Here is a 20,139-nt window from a genome sequence, read left to right on the forward strand (position 1 = left end):
TGAGCAGGGAAATCTGCTGATCTGAAAGCCTCCCAGGCGCTGTATCCACAACATCTTTGAAGACAGGAGTGGGAAAGGAAAGTTTGAGTGAAAGCAGCAGTTTTGGATGGAGTAAGTACTGAGATGTCTCCTTAGCAAAAGAAACTTATTGCCGGTAGCACTGTAATGTATGTATAATTAACTCCTAAAGTGCGTCATAGCTTGCAGCGTAATCCTCCAGAGAACTAGGTATTTACTTCTCTTCTGAAGTGGGAACATCCTTGGCAGAAATGTGTACTTTCAAATGGAAGGGGTGTCTGAAATCCATAGCTGCAAATTACCGCTGTAAGAATATCCAGTTCTTTCCTCCCTGAGCTGCTGAGTGCTGCAGTGACTTTTCCAGGTCTGACTTCTGAAGGAGTGTGGTTAGCTTCCTAGCACCACACAGGAACTTACCAAGAAGATAATTTAATGGGGAAGTACTTTAAGGCTCAGTGTGTGCCCATAGCCCCAGACTGTATCAAGCTCAGGAGCCCAAACACTGTTATGACAGCCAACTGTTATTACAGCAGCTATTTACTGCAGAAACATGCATGCAAGTGGAAATGCTCAAGATGTTTTTGTTTCAGAGGAAAAACATACAAGTGATGCACATTTGCTACTTAGCTGAAACGTGTGACATCTGCCCTGGAGTGTAAAGTCATCTGCCTGACTTCAAGGGGAGCTGGGGACAGGTCATACTGGAGGGCTTGCTCTTCAGAAATAGACATATAATGTGGCATATTCATTTGGAGCTGACAAAACAGGAAGCAGCAGCTATGAAGTTTTGCTAGAGACAGCAACATAAGCTACACCTGAACAGATATGGCAACTGGGAAGCAAACAGCACAGAAAAGTGGCTCCTTGTTTCCCTGACCACCCTGGGGTTGAAGTACCTGCATGGAAAACCTCCTTGTGATCTCATGCTGACACCAGAGCTCCTCCATTTCTTCCCTGTCCTCAGAATGCCTCTCACAAAGCGGACAGTTTGTGGGCTTAGGAGTGGTAAAGGAAAGCGTGCATGGAGTCCTCCTTTGGGGTGATCTTAAAAAATGAGTTCTTTTTCCTTCCCCAAAAAGCTTTTAAGTAACAGCATTGTGGTGTTCCTCAGCTGGTGGAGTTAAAACACCCATGCATAACCTAATGTGCACACAAGCAAATGCTCGGTGCAACCTCTGCTTGTGAAAATAACATCTTCTGTCTTGAACATTCTCAGATGTGTCTCTGGGAAACTGAATACGAGCTTATTGCCAGATTCTGATTCTAATAAAGCTAATGGAAGTGTTGCCAGTGACTTCAAATGGTCCAGATACTACTCTCAGGGCCAACTCCCATGCAATTCTCCCAGTTCAAACCCCGAGCACTTCCACTGATTTCTGAGGGTCTAGTCTGGCTTTACTCATCCACCCCAAGCAAGACCCATGAAGTCAGAGACATGTGGAAGAGCTGTCTCCTCATATACCAATGGCCACTAAAGAGTGGTGGTTCCCCCCCCTCCTTTTTCTGAAGGAGCTGAAATCAGAGCTGTGATCTACCAGCTTTGCTGTCAGAACGGGTACGTTCTTTGACAGCAGTATCACCTTTTTCACAGTGCACCTGTGCAGATCGGCACTTTGCTGACCAAGGCAGGAGGGGGTTACCTGTGCTTAGGATGTACCAAGGGTGTGCGGTAGGCTGTGTTTGCTATTGTAGGAAAAGGTGATAGCGAACGGCTCGTCTATCTATCCTTGTAATGAACGCTCCACCCTCCCTAAAGGTAGCAGAAGAGACGTGACGGCCCTAGCAGCCCAAATCCCGTATTTCATCTCAAAGCCCACACCAAAGACGACGCGGCCGGGCCGCCCCGCTCAAAGGCAGCGAATCTCTGGCAGCTCTCTGGGACCGCCGCTCCGCAACCTGCTGCTGCCGGCACGGAGCTGCAAGCGCCGCTCCGCCCCGGGGCTGCGCTACCTGCGCCCTCGGGTCGCTCCCCGCCCCGAAGGAGCGGCCCCCGCCCCGCCGAGAGGCGGGCGCGCTGGTGATTTGCCTCCGCCGCCAGCAGCCCGGCTCCGGCCAGCCCGCGGGGACCGGGGCTGCGGCCGCAGGCAGGAGTTGCTCGCTCCCTCGCTCGCAGTCCGGCTGCGCTAGGGAAAAGTTTGCTCTTCGTACTCCTCCTCCTCCTCGTCGTCGTCCCTGCCGCGCAGCAGCCACCGGGCATGGCGAGCTGAGCTGAGCCCTGCAGCCGGGCCGGGGGCGGCCCCGGCGCACCTGAGCGGCGTCGGCGGGGGGCTCGCAGCGCGCTGCCCCGCGGGCGGCCATGCGCGGCGGGGGCGGGGGCGAGCGCTGAGCCCCGCCGGCTTGGCTGCCCCCCGCCGGCCCATGCGCTAGGAGGGCCGAGGGCGGCGGGGAGCCCCCGGGGAGAGGGGGAAGCGGGGAGCTCGCCCGGCCCAGCGCCATGCCGCGGCGGCTGGCCTGGCTGTGTTGCTGCTGGGCGCTGCTGAGCGGCGCCTGCCGCTCCGCCGAGCCGCCGCCCGCCGCCGCTGCCCCGGGCTTCCTCTACCGGCGGCTGAAGTCGCACGAGAAGCGGGAGATGCAGCGGGAGATCCTCTCCGTGCTGGGGCTGCCGCACCGTCCTCGCCCACCGCCGCGGGAACCGCCGGCACCTCCGCCGGGACGGCTGCCGGCAGCGCCGCGCTTCATGCTGGACCTGTACCACGCGCTGGCCGAGAGCGCGGAGGGAGCCGCGGGCGCGGAGAGAGGCGGCCGCCCGCAGCCCCCCGCCCCGGCACCGCCGCTGCCGCCGGTTCCCAGCGCGCAGGACAGCGCCTTCCTCAACGACGCCGACATGGTGATGAGCTTCGTCAACCTGGGTGAGTGCCGAGCCGAGAGCGCAAATAAAACGAAACTCAAAGAGAAAAGGAGTATTTTGGCAGTCTGGGGTTATAGTCGCTCCGTCCGAAGTAGCGGACGCCGGTACTCGGGGAGCGGCCCTCGGCTGTCCCTCGTGTCCCCGCAGCTCCTCTGGGGCCGGCGGAGGCGCTACGGGGTCGGTACGGGACAGCCCTTCTGGTGTCCGAGCCGGGGAAAGAGGTAGAAACCTTGCTGAAGTTCAGCCAGATGCCAGCCCTGCTCTTCGGGAGAAACGCGGTCCTGATGCGAATGGCTCCGGGCTGGGAATTTCGGTGGGAAAGCCGCTAAGCTTATCGCTTGAAGGAGCCCTGAACGTTAGATCGCAATTAGAAGGGAACGGTGTAATTAGATTCAGCATAATGTGGAGAGGGGAAAATATTTCACTTGGCAAGTGGCAGTTCCTTTTTAAGTGAGTTCCTGTTAAGCCCGAGCGTCTCAGCGCGGTGGCCGAGAGCCGGACAGGGCTGCACATCGGGCACCTGCATGCAGCTCCCGCCAGTATTAGTGTGTTTCCTCACCCATAGCAATGATGTGTCGCTGCAGTGGAAAGTGTATCCAAGCCAGCGGGGTGGTAGGTGTATTCGGTAGCACGGTACTGCCATGTAGGTATTTAGAGCAGATTTAGCTTCACTCCCTCAGCTGGGAGGTTTTGGTACTCAATGGGAATCCCCCTCTCCTGCCATGCTCTCTGCGTATATAAGTGTCCTTTAGACAAGCAAAGCTACTGCCCGTGCCTCTCTCAGTTGCCTTGCGAGCTCTGAGGACCTGTAGGTGGAATGATGTGAATTTGGTAAGCGTGGTGATGGCACGGCTGTCTGTGAGCCATCTCCATTGCATTACTGTGAGGTGCAGGGCAGCTCCCAGAGGGGCTGATTTCAGGGAGAGACGTGTGCATGCAGCATTTGTTGGTGTGTAGCACCCTGCATAATGGGGCAGCTGGCGAGCAGTATTAGACAGTAGGCCTGGAAATATTGGGGTTTTATTATTATTATTTGGAAATAAAAACATCCGTACGGCTCAGATCAGTTCTAATCATTTGGGTCTAGACGCTTATGTAACAGCAAGGAAAATCATTCCTGTAGCATAGTAGAGCAGCGCAATAGAAACACTGATTCCGAGTCTCAGGAAGTATGAATCAACTGCAGAAATTTCTCATCGACTTCCAAGTTCCGAGTCATAAACCTTCGTGTCATTGAATGCGATTGTTTGTTACCAATGCGTTCGCAGATTGACGGATGGAAACCAAACAACAGCTCAGTTGTTTTCTGTTAGGTTTGACTTAGGTTCTGAAAAGCTTTGCCTTGAAGGGTTGCCCTTCCATGACTGAGGTGACAGCTACCAAAGACATTTTTTCCTTCTTTTTTTTTCTTCAATTGAAAGGGTATATCGCCTTCAGTACTGCATCACTGCAGCACAGATCTGGCCAGGCAGGTGCTTCACCCGGTAGCTGGAGGTTCTACTCGGTTGTGTGGACTTGTCAGGTGTGGGCAGTGTTTCCCTGAGGGACTAACTTCAGGGGCGTATGGGGATGTGCTCAGCACTTTGCTTTGCAAGACACCCAGTAAATATCGGTTTCTATTACAAGTGAAGAGATGTACAGGATTCAAACCAGTTCAGGTAATGTAGAGCATAAATTTCATTCGTTGAGTTAGATACTGAAAAAAGGTTTTGATATAAAATTCTGGTTACAGCAGGTAAACCTGCTTCCTACTACGGGAAGATGATCCCCAAAGCATCTATTTCAGGCATATCGCCTGGGATGAAGCAGTCAGAAAACACATATTTCTGTCAGTTTCCCGCTTAAGAAGGCTCAGTATTGAATTCAGATAGAAGCACATGTGTTTTTGATCTCTCCCTTTGAGAGATATCAGGCCAGCCAGGATATCTAAATTCTGCACTGAGGGTATGGTTGTACAGGGGCTGTGTTGCTGGGAGAGCAAAATGGATCAGACAGTACCCCAGTGAAACTGTTCCTCTTCAGGAGCATCCTTGGATGAAGATAGACACTGGCATGGTTTGACAGAATACTGCTGGGGATAACAAACTGTGTTAATGTTTCCCATTTGTATAATATATCTTCCTTGTGGTACAAGTAGGATTCTTTCCCCTTTATCCTCTTGGAATGGCTTGGGGTTGGCATGGACATCTCTCTTTGAGGGAGTGATGCTGGGCTGACTCAGGCTAGTGTCCCTCTGTTTTACTTCTAGGGCTGTCTTAGTGAGAGATGTATCAAGCTTCTTGCAGCAACCCTTCTCTAAGCTCAGGGAGATGAGGGCAGATGGCTCATGCTTGGACCTGCAGGCTTGAGCTGGGGCTGTGATTGCCCAGACTCTCCCTGGTTTCCTTTGAATCCTCACAGCTAAAGTAGAAAGGAGATGTTCTCCAGGCCATGTTTCGCTAGCTGGTGCCTTTAGAGAGCAGCGCGTGCCATGTGTAGCAGCAGAAACAAGACCCACTAAGGCTTTGTTACTTTAAATGTATCCAGGATTACTCCCTGTGTAATGAGAGAAACAGTGTAGATTAAGACAGAGAAGAATCTTATTTGGTCCCTCATCCATACAGGTCATTATGCAAGCATCCACAGTGGGAAGAATACATGTCCTTCCACTAAGGGAAAAAGAGACTGCAATAACAATCTTTGTGGATCTCTGCTATGGCCCAAATCTAGGGCTATCAACAGCTAAACAGCAATGCAAGCAAAGACTGAACTAATCCAAATTCCAGGTGGCAAGCACTGTAGAAAGCGCACTTTTGAAGCATGGTGCTGGGTTGCTATTCTTATGTATTGTTCTTTCTTGCAGCAAACTACCAGTGTGGATTCACTGTATGTTCTTACTTTTGGGAGAAAAGGCTCTCTGCTTTCTCTCAAAACCCAAACCATTCTCTAAGCCCTTCTGTGTGATTTGAATTGTGACTATGATGAAATGTTTCTTGAATGTTGGAATCCCTAAAACCCAGGCAATCACCATCTTCCTTGTATGGTTTCACATACCTGGGAGCAAGAGCACTGTATTTCAGTGCCAGCAAGCCAGTACACGGCTGACTGTGCAAATACTCTCTCTCTCCTTGCCTGCAGAGCAGTAGCTTACGGATGTGGTGTCCTCTGAGCCATCTCTTCATCTTTTTTTGGCAGCAGTCACCTACCAGATTTACTTCTAGGAATGATCTTGCATAAATCCATGGCAAGCAAGCGCTTACGCACAGTCGCTGTGGCTTTGCTTGGGAAGGAAGCAGTGCTAAAGTACTCCAAATTCATTTCTGAAGCAGACTAATATATCTATATCTATATCTATATCTATATATATATCTTTTGAGGCATCTGATCAGCCTACCTGTCTTTTTTTTTTTTTTTTGTGGTATCACACATGGAGCCATGGGATATGCAATTTGGCAAGGAAGATGTATCAGGGACATTGTACAATTGTAGCGACGGGACCACACCATTCATACTGTCATCCCATCTGTTTATACTCTTGGCCACATGTTGTAAAGGTCATGACATCTACTCACAGGGAATAACGGGAGTGTGTGATGCTGTGTATCTGGCTATGCTGCCAGCTGGCTATGCAAAGCCTTGCTCTCGGCATGCAAACAGTATCCTCCACGTGTGTCTGGAGCAGGCCAGTATTAGAAAGCACGAAGCTGATGATGGGAATGAGTTTACTGATGTCTGCCAGACCTAGTATGCTGGGTTTCAGCGCCAAGACTCATCCTAAGCATTAGGGATCAGCTTTATATTTGCTGCTCAACTGATGCAGATGAAGACCCTTGTGTAGGTAATCTCCTTGAAGTTGTTGCTTGCTGGCTGTCTGCTGGTGTGGAGCTGAAGGATGGCAGGATGAAAGAAAAGGCAAGCGGTCCTCCATCATCCTTTGATTGCCTTTTTAGAAGTCCTCAGCTTCATCAGGCAGTGAATTTGAGGGACTAAAGAGGTCTTCCTGCTTTGCACAGGAGCCCTGACAGATATGTTGTTCCAAGAGCAGCTGTTGATGAAGATCTGCTGTATTGAAGTTAGTGGAGGGCCATGTTTGAGTGTCATGTGGACTTCTCAGAGCCAGGAACTCTTGTGAAAGCTTTTAATAGTTTGAATGTTTACACTTTCCTAAATCTGGGTGAGAGGAAGAAAGAAAAAAATGATTGTACTTGGAGAAAGTGAGAATTGCCAAAGGGTTCTTGATCAATTCAAGGCAAAATTTGTATATAAAAAATTAATAGAAAGTTGTTTGTTAGAATACGAGCCTATGTGTGGATTTGTATATTGAAAATCCAAAAGCAGCCTTTCCCAGTTCTTTTCCCTGTGCAAGCAACCTGCAACCAACCTACTTCTTCTAAAAAGGTGTTCTTTTCAAAGTTTCCCTTCAGCTGAATGTCTTGTCAGCAGGTAGATCGCTTGGGGAGCTGCCATGTATGCCCTATGCTGAGCTCCTCAGGGGCATTTGTGCTGTAGCTTTCACTGAAGAGCTGCAGGTCTGTGCCAAGCCTGGCCCAGCCCATTGCAGTCTTGACGCTCCCTCTTACAGTTTTAAATGTAAACTTTTAAGTGGTGTTTGTGATCTTGGAGGAAGGAAGGTGGTGTTTAGACTTTCCATGCTGTGGAGGCATGGTTCTCTTTAAGTCATCTTGCATCATTTCTAACTTGCGTGGCGCTAGAGGGAAGTATGAATTACTTAAGACATAAACAGTCCCATTGTGTGTTTCTGCTGTTTCCCAGCAGTGGTACGGCAGTGCTCCTAAGTGGAGTCCACCTACTAACAGTTTAGTGTTTCCATTTGACTATTTATATAGTGATGTTAAACAGAGAACAGACAATATACAGATATTCAGTAGCCATCTGGGCATGGTCCTTGGCACCCTGCTGTGGGTATCTTGCTGCTAGAGCAAGAGTCAGACCAGCTGGACCCTGAGGGCCCTTCCACCCTCAACCTTCCTGGGATTCTGTGATCTGTGTGGATGGAAAAGTTGCTCATGGTTGAGAGATTCCCATTTGCTTTCAGAGGATCAGACCAGCACCCGGCAGACCAAGGTCAAGGTCCAGTCTTCTACATGTGGATGGTTCAGAGAATGACATTGGGTTGTACCAAGATTTCCCATTTGATGTCTGGAGAGGGCATTCTGGGCTGTGATTCTCTAGCCTTGATATACATGAAAACTGCCAGTGGGTTCTCTTTCAACCTTTCTTGTGCCAGGGAGCTCCTTGACCTTGCACTTGGGCCTGGTTTCTGCAATGGTGGCTTTGGGGACAGCACAGGGACACAGCTACCACAGGAACTGTGCAGGAGAAAGAAGTCTTAATTAACTGAGATGAGCCCTGCTGGGACTGCAGGGGTTGTGCTGGAGTTCAGTTTATGAAACTGACTTCAGACTGCGACCAGCATTTCCTGAGCTCTCAGTTAGCTCAGCTCCTAGGGCAGGAGATGGACATGTAGGGTTTGGGTCAGTTTTTAGGCTGTGTTGCAGGGTGGTATTTTTTCTTCTTTATTTTTATTAATTTATTTATTTGTTGAGACATCGTGAGATGATTTTTGTTGTGTTTTTTTTTAAGGGCACAAAGATTTTGACAGAACAGCCCACAGCTCTTTTTTTTTTTTTTTCCTTTTCTTATTTTCCTTTTGAAGGTTGCAGTGTTCATCACAGTACAATGACAGAATTGAATCAGTGGTAGCAACAGTACGATGTTTTTGGCAAAAAAAGTATAATGTAGACAGAGCCGAAGTGTTCTGCTAACTAAAACAGTAGCTGTATTTTAAGAGAGCTAGACATGACTGTTTTGATCCAATGTGGTGTTAATCACAAGAATACATAACTGCTTTCCTATGAGATTTCCCCTTAAAAATATCCAGTGATATCACCTGGTGTTTTGTACGAATGCGCAGTATAACCAAGAATTTAGAATAGCTGGCTTCACGTAAACTTGGAATATTCATAGGTCAAATATTAGTGTACAAACGAAAACATTTTGAAAATGAAAACAGAAGCACAGTATTTGAAATATACTCCGAGTGCAGATGTACTTCATGGCTTGAATAGCTTTACAAATTAATCGGGACACTTAGCACTTGTTCAGAAGAAGTCAAATTTCCCTATAATAAATGACAGTGTTTTTCAAACAGTATTCCAAAGATGTGTTATACCATATAATTTAATGGTCGTTTGCAGTGAGAAAGACACATGAATCAGCTTGTTTGAAGCTGTCATGTAAACAAGATGAATTTGATCAAACAAAAATCTTATTAGGAACAAATGGGGAGCCACGTTTTTATTTATCAGGTGTGGGCTTTTAAATATGCTGTGTTGCAGAGACAATATTCTTATCTTGTCATTTACTGCATTACGTGCACCTAGTGTGTGTGGTGAAAGTATTAGACGCTGTGTTTGTGTAAGGGTGTAAAGGGTGACATAATGTCTATTGAAGTGTAGTCATTTTGCTTCACACCAGGCGACAAGGAGCATGTAAAAATGAGGATTAAAGCCTGTGGGCAGATTGGGATACCCATACCTGTAAGCAAAGAGGTGATGGTGAAAAGGGTCTGTAGGTTTTGTCTGAAATGGAGGTGCCATATTTCATCATTGTGTCTCCTGATTGCTTGAGGTGAACTGGGGAGAGTAGAACTGTCAGCAGTCAGCCCCTGCTATTATACTGGGAGTAAAATTGTCCAAATGAGTTGGAAAAGATGCTGAACTCTAACAAGCACATACATGATGCATGGTATTTTTGTGCCTCCATCTTCATAAACTTTGTAATAAAAGCTGTTTAGATGTGAACGCTTACTGTAGTCTAAATTCCATACTTTCCAAACCTTGATAAAAGAAGGGTAATAAGGTGAATAAAGAAGTGGTTGAGGCTTTAATTCTGCTTAAGCACAATTGAGATAGACTCTGAGAATGATTTGGGTTGGAAAGGACCTCAGTGCCCAAGCAGTTCCAGTCCCCCTGCTGTGGGTATTGTTGCCACCTGCTAGGTCAGGTTGCTCAGTGCCCCAAGTTGAACAACTCCAGAGATAAGGCATCCACAGCTTCTCTGGGCAACCTGCTCCAGTATCTCACTACCCTACTGTGAAACATTTCTTCATTATACATGAAGCAGGTTTGTGTTAAAATACCTGTTTTTCTGTCATGATGCCAAACCCAGTTCCTCAGTGTGCAAGCAGTGAGGGGCTCCAGATCTTCTACTAGCTTCTGTCTGACCTTGCTTGCCTTGCCAGGGTCTGGTGTGGTTCCCTGGGGATCTTAGACCAAGGTGCCATGCACTAAGAGGGATGTGGGGCATCACACTGCAAAGGGTCACCATGCAGGTCCCCTCCTGCACCGGAGGACTGGGGATCAAAACTACGCCTCAGGCGTATCTCTGTGGGTTAGTGAGGAATGCTGAGCAGTGTTTCACCAGGCCAGACCTGTAAAATCTCGATAACAGATGTGGAGATCCAGAAGACCCTGAATCCCAGTTGCATACATGAGTAAGAAAAGATGCGCACTATTTTCTACGTATCAGCTTTATAATGAACAGACAGAATTGATTTGGTAGTGGCTCCTGTTACTAAATATGCATTTGTCATGGCAGAGCACATCTCAGCTGTACACAATTTTTAGTGCTAAATGGTGGGAGCATGGTTCCAAAATTTAAGCCGAGTATGTAATTTGTATTTGCACAAAGATTTGGTCTGCAAGTCCAGGTGCTTGATTGAAACAATGAAGTCTGGAGAATAAACCTTTCATTGTAGAAAAGCAGCAAATTCTCTTGCCCACAAACCATCATCCTGAGACCACATTTCAAGCATGCAGACCCTTTTACTTAATTACTGTAACATCAAACGTCTCTGACATGAAAGAGACCAAGCAGTGGCTATGCAAGATAATGGCTTGTTTATAAAAATAATTTAAACAGCATATGAAAAGGATAAACATGCATGTCCTGCCAAAATTCACTGTATGTTCTGCAAGCTTTAGTGATTGTGAATCTCTTGGCTTGCCCTTTCAGTGCCTTTCTTATAAAAAAAAAAATAAAAAATCCTCTCCTTCTCCCCTCCTCTTTCCCCCCCAAAAAAAGAGAGGGAGGGAGTGAAGGAAAGAAAAGAGGCAAAAAAAACCCCAGTTCTCACGTGTAAGGAAGTTCCTACTTATGCTATGGAAGATAGCTGGAGAGAAAATACACATACTTTACACAGGACAAGAGATATTTTCACTTTGAGATGTCTGTGTTTCGTCTCTTGCGTATGATGGTTTTTACACTTTAATGACTGTAGCAGCCGTCCTCTCCAAAAATGTTCCATTCTGCAGGATGTGGAGGGCTCCTCGTCTGTTCCACAATGTAAGGATATGACTCTATCTTTTATTCAGGGCCTGAAAACACTTCATAAGCATTGAATTGCTTATGGGGTCTGGAACTAGATGATCTTTAAGGTCCCTTCTAGCCTAAGACTCTATGAAATCTTACAGCATGCTCTGACTAAATTTAATGGCCATTTGAATCATTTTGTGACTGAAGCTCAGAGGGCATGACCAGGCCTGGGGGCTGTGATGAGGTCTATGAGGTTATTGCTGTGATCTAACCACAAAACTACATCACTGGCCTGGCAGGCTTCCAAGCAGCTCACACAGTGCACTCTTACTTGGAAAACCACATCCTGCCCCAGGTTTCTTGGGTATCAGTCAGATGGAGATCCCAGTTTCTTGCTCTGAGTGCATTTTGTCCCTTCCTGACTGTGAAACGTTTTCACTGGCTTTGTGTGATGTTCACCCTCCATCAGGGACATGGATTCTGATCTGTGCGTGTGTTGGTATCACCTCCTGCTTTTGTATGTGCTGTCTGAACCCAGATATTCACCAGTGTGTCCGGCCATTCACCATGTCTACTATTTGCCCTGTCCCATGGGAGTGTGTGGGATGTCGTAGAGACGGGCTTAGGTTTGAATGTGGTTCTAATTTTAATGTCCATCAAGTGAGCTGTAGTTGAATCTGTTCTGCAAATAGCTCTGGTTTTTATGTGTGTGTTGAAGATCTGCAATTTGGGTATACGCTGGCATCCAAGAAGAGCTGAATGGGGAAGGTGAAAGAGGCCACAGGCTCGCACATTTTTCGCTTGAAGCTGTTGTAGAGCCAAGAAGAGGTTTGGTTAGCTTTTGGTAACATGAAGGCAGTGAAAGGGGTGTGCTTGGGTTAAGTGGTATTCACGTTGCAGGGAGGCTAAAAGTATGTGTTCTTAGTTAGATGATAGTTTTGTTAAGAAACTCTGAAAAAAATGCTGAAGCTCTTATAATGACTCCTTTATGTTGCAGGAGCTATTGGCATTGGGTTCGTCTGATGCTTTTGCTATCACTGCTCTCAGTAAAAACAATTTTATGGGGTCCCAAAACATTCTGTTGCTTCTGGCAGCTGTTGAGCTGGCAGCTTGGCTTCACTGGGGCTTGAAGAGATAGTTCATTAACTCATGGCACTTTCCAGAATAAACATGGCAAACCTCCTCTGAAATAACAGACGGTAAATCCTTCTTGTCACTCAAGACTGCACGTTTGTCTTCGGAAAGGGGCAGTGAAAGAAGCTGTCCATCTCCTAATGAATGAGAAAATAAATAGCAGATGAATTGTGCATTGTGTCATACTTGACATGGCAAGGCTTCGGGTAGAATAACAACAAACTTTCCCTCCTGTGCTTTGCCTGTTAAATATGGACCTAAACTAAGCAAACCCACCGGGCAGTCTATTTGACAGCACAAATATCACAGCTCTCTGGCAGTTCCCCAGTGGGAACTGTAGCCTGATTAACCTCTGCTGTGGGCTTGCTCTATTAATCCTCCGTGCTTCAACTCATTTAGGAGGGTGGATTGCAGTATCTCTTTGCTTTGGGGACCAGGCTCCCTCACTTTTTGACACTACAAGGTTTCATAGGTTGTTGTGAGGCTGTGTTGCTCAGAGTGCACAGATGTTTTGCGAAGCTTGTTATTTTCTATGTTGGAGGTTATGAGTCAGATTGCTGTTACCAAAATGTTTATGTGAAATCATTTCTGAGTCATATATTTGCATCATATACAACCTGTCTGACAATCAAAACATTCAGCGCTCAGCTAATGATTATACTAAGTTTTCCAATGCTCTGCTCCAACATAACATAATTACACAGCAAAGTGCAATATATTACTTTGACAGGGCTCTTCACGTGTCTCGTGATGTCAGAACGTCCTAATTGCTATTATTTGGAATTATCAGATAAATATGTACTTGGTTGCGTGCAGCAAAGTTAAAAATAGTAAGATGCAATCTCTTAGAAATGAAATGCCCCTCAACTGTTCCTGAAAATGTGCTTTTTCCAGTTCCATAGAAAATAAAAAATCAAGTTTCATAGTGCTTTAAACCTCGTTCTGTCCAGAGGGGTGCCCAATGAGGGCTGTGGTGAACTAACGGACTGTAGTGAATATTTGCGTGGAGAAATTGTTTGAATACCAGGATTTCGGCAGCTGCTTGTAAGGCTGTTTGGTAGTTTTTGTATAACTCAGTTTACAAGATGGGACTGGAGTGTTTGTAGCAGAGTGGAAGACATAAACAGTCTGTAAACTACAACTTGATGCATGCTGTGTTTATCTGTTGTGTAAATTCAAGTATAAATAGCGGTCACTTGCAAGAATATTCTGAATAATTAGGGCAAACATTTAAAATTACATTTACCTGCATGAGTCCGAGAGGTAATGCAGAACTATTCATTGGTACTTCCCAGTGAGACCAGGAACTCCTCTTTAAGTGCTTATTGTAAAATGGGATAGGAGAAAACCTTCTACCATGAAGTGATGGCATTGGCGGGCAAAGGAAGGAAAACTATGTTGTCTACCTGAACGTTTGACATGGTCCCGCACCACATCTGTATCTCTAATTTGCAGCAGCATGGGTTTGAAGGGCAGACCATTTGATGGATAAGAAATTTGTTAAATTGTCACTGCTAGAGGGTTGTGGTCAATGGTTCTGTGTTCAGACAGAGACTCGTAATGAATGGTGTTCCCCAGGGGTCTGTTGTGGGACCTCTGATCTTTAACATCTTTATCAGTGACCTAGATGATGTATTGAGTGCACTTCAGCAAGTTTGTTAATGACACCAAACTGAGCAGTGCAGTTAATAGATAGAAAGATAGATGGAAGGGATGCCATCTAAAGGGACCTGAAGAAGCTCAAAAAGTGGATCCATGTGAACCTAGTGAGGTTCAACAAGGCCAAGTGCAAGTTGTTGCATTTGGGTCAGGGCAATCTCTGGTATGTGTACAGACTGCAAGAAAACCTCCACGAGGACAGCCCTGTGGAGAAGGACATGAGAGTCCTGGTGGATGAAAAGCAGGACGTGAGCCAGCAGTGTGTGCTTGGAGTCAGGAAGGCCAGCAGTATCCTGGGCTGCATCAGGGGAGTTGGATCTAGACTATCTTTGAGGACCCCTCCAACCCGAAGTATTATATGACTGTATGAAGACTAAAGGACTCCCTTAACTCTGGGAGAAGAAAACTGTCAATATATGTCAACATAGGGCCTGAGGGCTGCATGCTTATTTGCTTTTAAGTAATTTTCTGTTTCTGTGGATTTTGAAATGGGAAATTATTTTAAGACTGTCTTATCTGAAGTTTGGCTTGCAGTCTTTTGGAACCATCTTTGAGAACTCACATACCAGTGTGAAGGGCACTGGCAGATCCCTTTAAGTACAAAGTGTCATCAGATCTCATCACTTTCACTGAACTGGCTCACCACAAAGTACAGGATTGGTTATGATGACATTCATTACATTTGCAGTGAATAAGTACGGACAACATAGCAATAGAGTTCCCTAGATACATGTGTCTGAACCATGCTTAGTTGACAGCTTGCATTTGGAGCAATAAGAAGCTTTCTCATGATGTATTTGCAAGCAGTACCTTTGCTTATCCACTCTTCTTGGCCAGCATTGGTGGCAAATACATGATTGGACTATGAGGACCAATATATTGTGGTGTAGTGGAAAATGCCAAAAAAAAATTCAGTTGGATGAAGTCCATTTGTCCTGTGTTAATTTCAAGCCCTGTAAACAAACACAGCTGTTGAGTGTAGAATCAGTGCTCAGAGTGGTTAAAAATGGTGATGCATTGCTAGTGAGATCACGGCAGAAAAAACATGTAACATATGAGGCTGCAGTAGGGATCAAGACTATCCTCAACTCTGATTAATTGTTTCTGTTGATGTATTTTCATCTACTTATGATGCTTTAGGGTAGCTAGAATGTGAAGATGGCTTTTTAGTTGCCAGACCATTCAGCTGAGACCATCAGAGTACTAACTGTTGATGAGGCAACTGTTGTGAACTTCTCCAAAAGTGCCTGAATTGGTGACCGAAGGTTTAACAAATCTATGCATGCATATTATACATTACTATTTTTCATAACAGTATGTCATCAGTTTGGTCATCTGGGCTTTGTTTATATTTGTTTATATTTATGATGGAACTGTGAAGGGAGGTTTGTCTGTCATTTTGTCATTACTAAAATGTGTTTAGAAGTCCTACATTACAGAACAGGGGCATTAGGCTTCAAACATCAGAAACCTTGGGGCCAAGCCTGGTAGGTCATTGGCATATGCAGCAGCACTTACACTGTAATTTATCTTCCTGCCTAGCTATATATTTTGACATTCTTGAGCTGACTAATTGCTCTGGGGAAAAAAGAAGTAAGGAGCAGTCTTGGTTAGTCTAGTAGAAAAGAAAGCTTCCAACTTCTTCTGTCCATCACATCAGTTATTTAGTCACACTGCTATGACACTACAGTCATCCCTAGCACAGTAGGCCTCCTATGGCTTGCCATGATGCAGTGGAATAACGTTGTTGACATCATATTGTGCATCACCTATCCTCAGCAAGGATTAAAGAGATCTGAGGAAAGAGAAAGCTGAAGAAGCTGGATGGTTCATGTGAAAAGCAACTGAGTAGATGAGACAACATATATAAATCACCAAGTATCATTTGTTGGAGGAGTTGTTAGTGAATCCTCCAGTGAGATGCACTTGTTCGTATGTTTTGTGTTGAAGTTGTCTGAGTGAACAAGATCTACGTGCAAATTCAGACGAAGTTCTAGGGGTACCTGTGTGAGCATGTCAAGAGATATGCCTGGTGCCCTGGCCAACTTGGCTTCATGTCTTGCTGGGAGGATGTAAATCTGAGATAGATGTCCTGGCTCCTCCACGATCTTCTTGGGGCTCTGTATTTGCAGTGCAGGTTTCTGTTAGCCTCTGTCTCTCTGTTTCTTGTTCTTCCTTTCCTGAGAGTCTTGACAAGTAACCTAGAAGCCCTGACAGTGGCAGATTATCACTTTCTGCACATCAGTGTGAGTTTTGCATAGTTAAAATGTTATGTGAGCTAGACTTCCTCCTCTGAACAGCTCCAGTTTGAAAGCTTCAGGCATACTGTAGCCGTCTGGGGTTTTATTTCAAATTGCACAAGGTGTTTCATCGCATACTTTCCCATGACACGTGGTGGTGCTACCTCTCCAGAAGCCTCTTTGCTATTGAGAAATAATGGGGTGTTTGACTTGACGTGTACTCAACTCTGCTATCTGGAATTTTGTCATGTCTGCAGAATATGACTGAGGCACATCAGTGGCCCACGTTCTAGAAATTCCCTTTGCTGCTGCCCCTATGAAACTACATTCTGGCATGAAGAATTTAATTCGTGGACTGTCAGTCCGGCTCTTTCCATAAACACTAAATTGACTCAGAGTGGCTAGGTCTAGTGCTATAAAACGGTATGTTCAGGTCTTATTGCCAAGAAAAAAAAATTACCTGTAAATAGCAGACTTACAGCATAGGGGCTCATTTCTGCACTTACGCTTTTTACATTTCCATTTTTGCACCAGCTTGGCAAGAAGTTAACTTAAACGTCAAAACTATTTTTATGTAAATATATGCATTATTGAATCTCTTACTCATAAAGCAAATACCACTTTAAACCCACACAAAACAGCTGAAGCTATATATATTTTCTCACTACTGAATTTGGCTTTTAATAACTTGGAGTTGACTGTCCAAAATAAAGTTAGGAATCAAGGGCACTTTATTTTCCAGCTAGCAACATATGTATTTTTGGCTTTGGACTGCGCCAGTCTGAGGTGGAATAAAACCTGAATTTGTACGACAGGTCCTCTTCGCAATTAAAAGAGAGTGATTAGGATTAAACAAACAGATTATTTTTAATTTAGACAAATTTTCTAACTTTTCACAAAGCTGAAGAGAAACATGAAGGAATAGTATGAAACCTTGAAAGTTTTGATACTGAACAGTGGCTTTCTAATGTGTTTCTTCTGCTGAAAGTACTACCTAGTGCCAGGTTCAGAGGCAGTAGTTATCTCAAGTAAAGGCTATAGAATAGTCCAATAGATTTCACTGATGCTATTTGAAGAGTAAAGACAGCAAAACCTGCACTTATCCAATACAAACTAAAACAAAACCAAGCATAGGGATCGTGCACTAAGCCCAGGTCGTAATGACCTAGAAGGACATACTTGCAACTCTTCTTGGAATTCATGGCTTTTCTTCACTCCATGTGTTCCCTTGTCCCACTGCCCTTCTCTCAGTGGGAAGTTACCATAGGTCAATATCAGTTCCCCACTTCAGAAGTGTGTGCAAACAATGACTCATTCCTGAATCCAGAAAATCTACTCACTGGTGCTCTTCTCGTGGGACTCAGTGCTACCTCTCCACATGTTAATATTAAAGCAGCAATAGCTGCTTTGCCTTGTTTTCTGCTACAGCAAGGTCTTGCCAAGTGTTTCCTGTCAGCACCTTCATGCTTGCTGGGATTCAAAGAAACAAGGTGGAGGGTCTGGGGAATCCTTCATGGAACTGCATGTGAACTGCCAACTCAGGCTTGAGTTGAAGGTTTTAAGTTAGTTATCCAGGCAGTCCAGCAAAGGAATTTCAGTGTAAACTGTTGAAAAATGTTGTCATTGTGTTGCAGAGTATTTGTCTGTCACTATGTGTGGTGTAAAGCATGATGGTTGCCGTTTCTAGTTGAATAAATACAAAGTGTACTCAAGGAGAAAAGAAATTAGTGTGGTTTGAGGCTGATGGGCTATGAAAGTAGCCCTAGTTGTCTTGGGCTAGAGTTACTATGAAGAGTACAACTGGGGAACAACCCTGCAAAGAAAGCCTTGAGTTACCTGATAATATCACAAGAAGAATTTGGAAGGCCCTTCTGGTATCAAAGCAAATGCTGCAGCTGGTCATGGTGCACCTTGTACAGCTTATTATGGGCTGGCCACTTCTGACTACATGGCTAAAGAGGAGAAATCCTGGGGTCAGGAGGAACAAGCTGGATAGGAATGAGGTGAACACATGTGGGTCCTTGCTCTCAACCCTGTAGTCTTGGGGAGGAGCACACAAGTGAGTTTGAAGGATGATGCCTGGAGGAGTTGAGTTTTCTAGAAATAATGTTTCTGGCTGCATCTCTAGTTGATGCAGTTTTTGATCATTTTACCTCTTATTTCATGTCTCCTAGCTTGCATGATTCAGACCTGTGTAAACACTTGTAACAGAGTCTCATTGCTGTGAAAGTGGAGCAGTGATGGAAGAGTCGAGGTTTATGGAAGCAGAAGGCTTACCACCTTCATTAGGCCAAATGATGGAGCTGAGGAAACAGGCAGGCAGGCTCTCCATCACAAAAGCCCATTTGTCTGTCATATCCTCTGAGTCTTGTTGCATTTCAGGAACATTCTTATCGCCCTGGTGTCCATACGATGTTCAGGCTTTGGCTGAAAGTGCCTGGGAGGGACATCTGGCAGAACTGCCAGGGGGGAAGTGATGTTATTACGCTTTTCTTGTGATGTTCTGCTCTAGGAAAGCTGATCCTAATGTTCTTTATTCTCTCCTTTAAGTGTGACACGTGTTAAGTGGCTGTTGAGAGTAGGCTGGTTGGGGCTGTCTATAAAAGCAAGTCTAAAGGAAAAACTGAAATAATGGATGAATAAAATTATTGTGGTCTAGCTTACACCGTAAATACTTATTTCCTTTTTAAGTGAGTTTTTGGAAGGTGAGGGGGAACTAATTGCAATTGAGTTAAGGCTAGCATACATTCCTATACTTGTCTGAGTTGCGCGATTCATTGCAAGTGGGCCTTTTCTTCATTTTTAAGTGTCTGTGCTTGTGCAACATTAATTCCTTGAGTTTATTTTGTTAACCTTGCCACCTGAACAAATTAAACCCATGTCACTGTCATGGGGTGTTTCTTTAATTAGGCACCTGCTGGTCGCAGTTGGGACATCTAAATTTTCAGCTGCTTTTTTTTTTTTTGCACGTAGCCAGAAGAGAATTCATCCTGCAGATTTTTTTTCTTTGGCCTTTGAAATCTTTTTCATTCTGCTGTGTAGATTATGTAAATATACTTAGATGCCTCCTTTTCAGTACTTTGGTGTTTGTGTGCGTACTTCGATTGTAGAGCTGGGTATAATAACTGGTACTTTCATTAGCAGTGATGGTGCACACAAAAAGCCCAAATCTGGGCAGGAAAGGTAAAATGTTAGCAATAGCAAGTATCCTTAGGGCCACCACAAGCAACTATGTTGTAGCTCCATGGAAATCCTGCCTAATTTCTCACAGGTCACAGGCCTCCTGACCTGGAAAAAAACTAACAGCAAAGAACTAAAAGATCTGAATTTTAATCTGCTGAAGGAGATGTGTCTGGGAGCAGGAGAGATCAGCAATGCCACAGGGCCCTTCCAGATGTGAAACATTTGCTGGATGACATCTCCAGGCGCAGCATGGACTGTTGTTGATCTTACAGAGGGAAGATCGCTGTTTACTTTGCCCATAAGTAGTGCCTCCAGTGACGCAGTGGTATAAGGTGCTGCTTGCAACACCAGAGGCCCGGGGTTCAAATCCCCCCTGTGGTGCAAATGGCAGAAATGCTGCTCTGCTACACAGAGGGGCTTGAATCCTGGGAGTTGGACTCGATGATCTCTAAGGTCCCTTCCAACTCGCACAATACTATGATACTATGATACTATGATGATAAGACATTATCAGCAATTCAGTAATTGGCCCCTTTGTGTTCCTTTGCTAGAAGAGGTGTTGAGATTCTCTCTCTAGTTGGGATCAGTCCTGATGTTTCTGTCATGAGGACAGAATAAATTATTATCCAAAAGAGTGTTGATCACGTCCCACTTCATTGCACGCTGGCAGCAGTAACAAACTGAGTGGCTCTGGCCTTGTTTAACAAGTTCCAGGTTCTAATTTCAGGGGCTACAGCAATG

At 45.2% G+C, this 20,139-nt stretch overlaps 1 protein-coding gene across 1 annotated transcript in view; it reads left to right on the forward strand.

Annotated features, from left to right (window-relative positions):
* The first annotated feature begins 2,316 nt into the window (after positions 1-2,316).
* The window catches only part of BMP6 (bone morphogenetic protein 6), an 83,498-nt gene continuing 65,675 nt past the window's right edge, over positions 2,317-20,139 (forward strand). The window contains exon 1 of the mRNA XM_072329636.1: positions 2,317-2,867. Coding sequence (XP_072185737.1) covers positions 2,453-2,867 — 415 coding nt within the window. The 5' untranslated portion in view covers positions 2,317-2,452. The remainder of the gene's footprint in view (positions 2,868-20,139) is intronic.

The sequence above is a fragment of the Excalfactoria chinensis genome, chromosome 2, assembly GCF_039878825.1.
Source record: "Excalfactoria chinensis isolate bCotChi1 chromosome 2, bCotChi1.hap2, whole genome shotgun sequence".
Lineage (NCBI taxonomy): Eukaryota > Metazoa > Chordata > Aves > Galliformes > Phasianidae > Excalfactoria > Excalfactoria chinensis.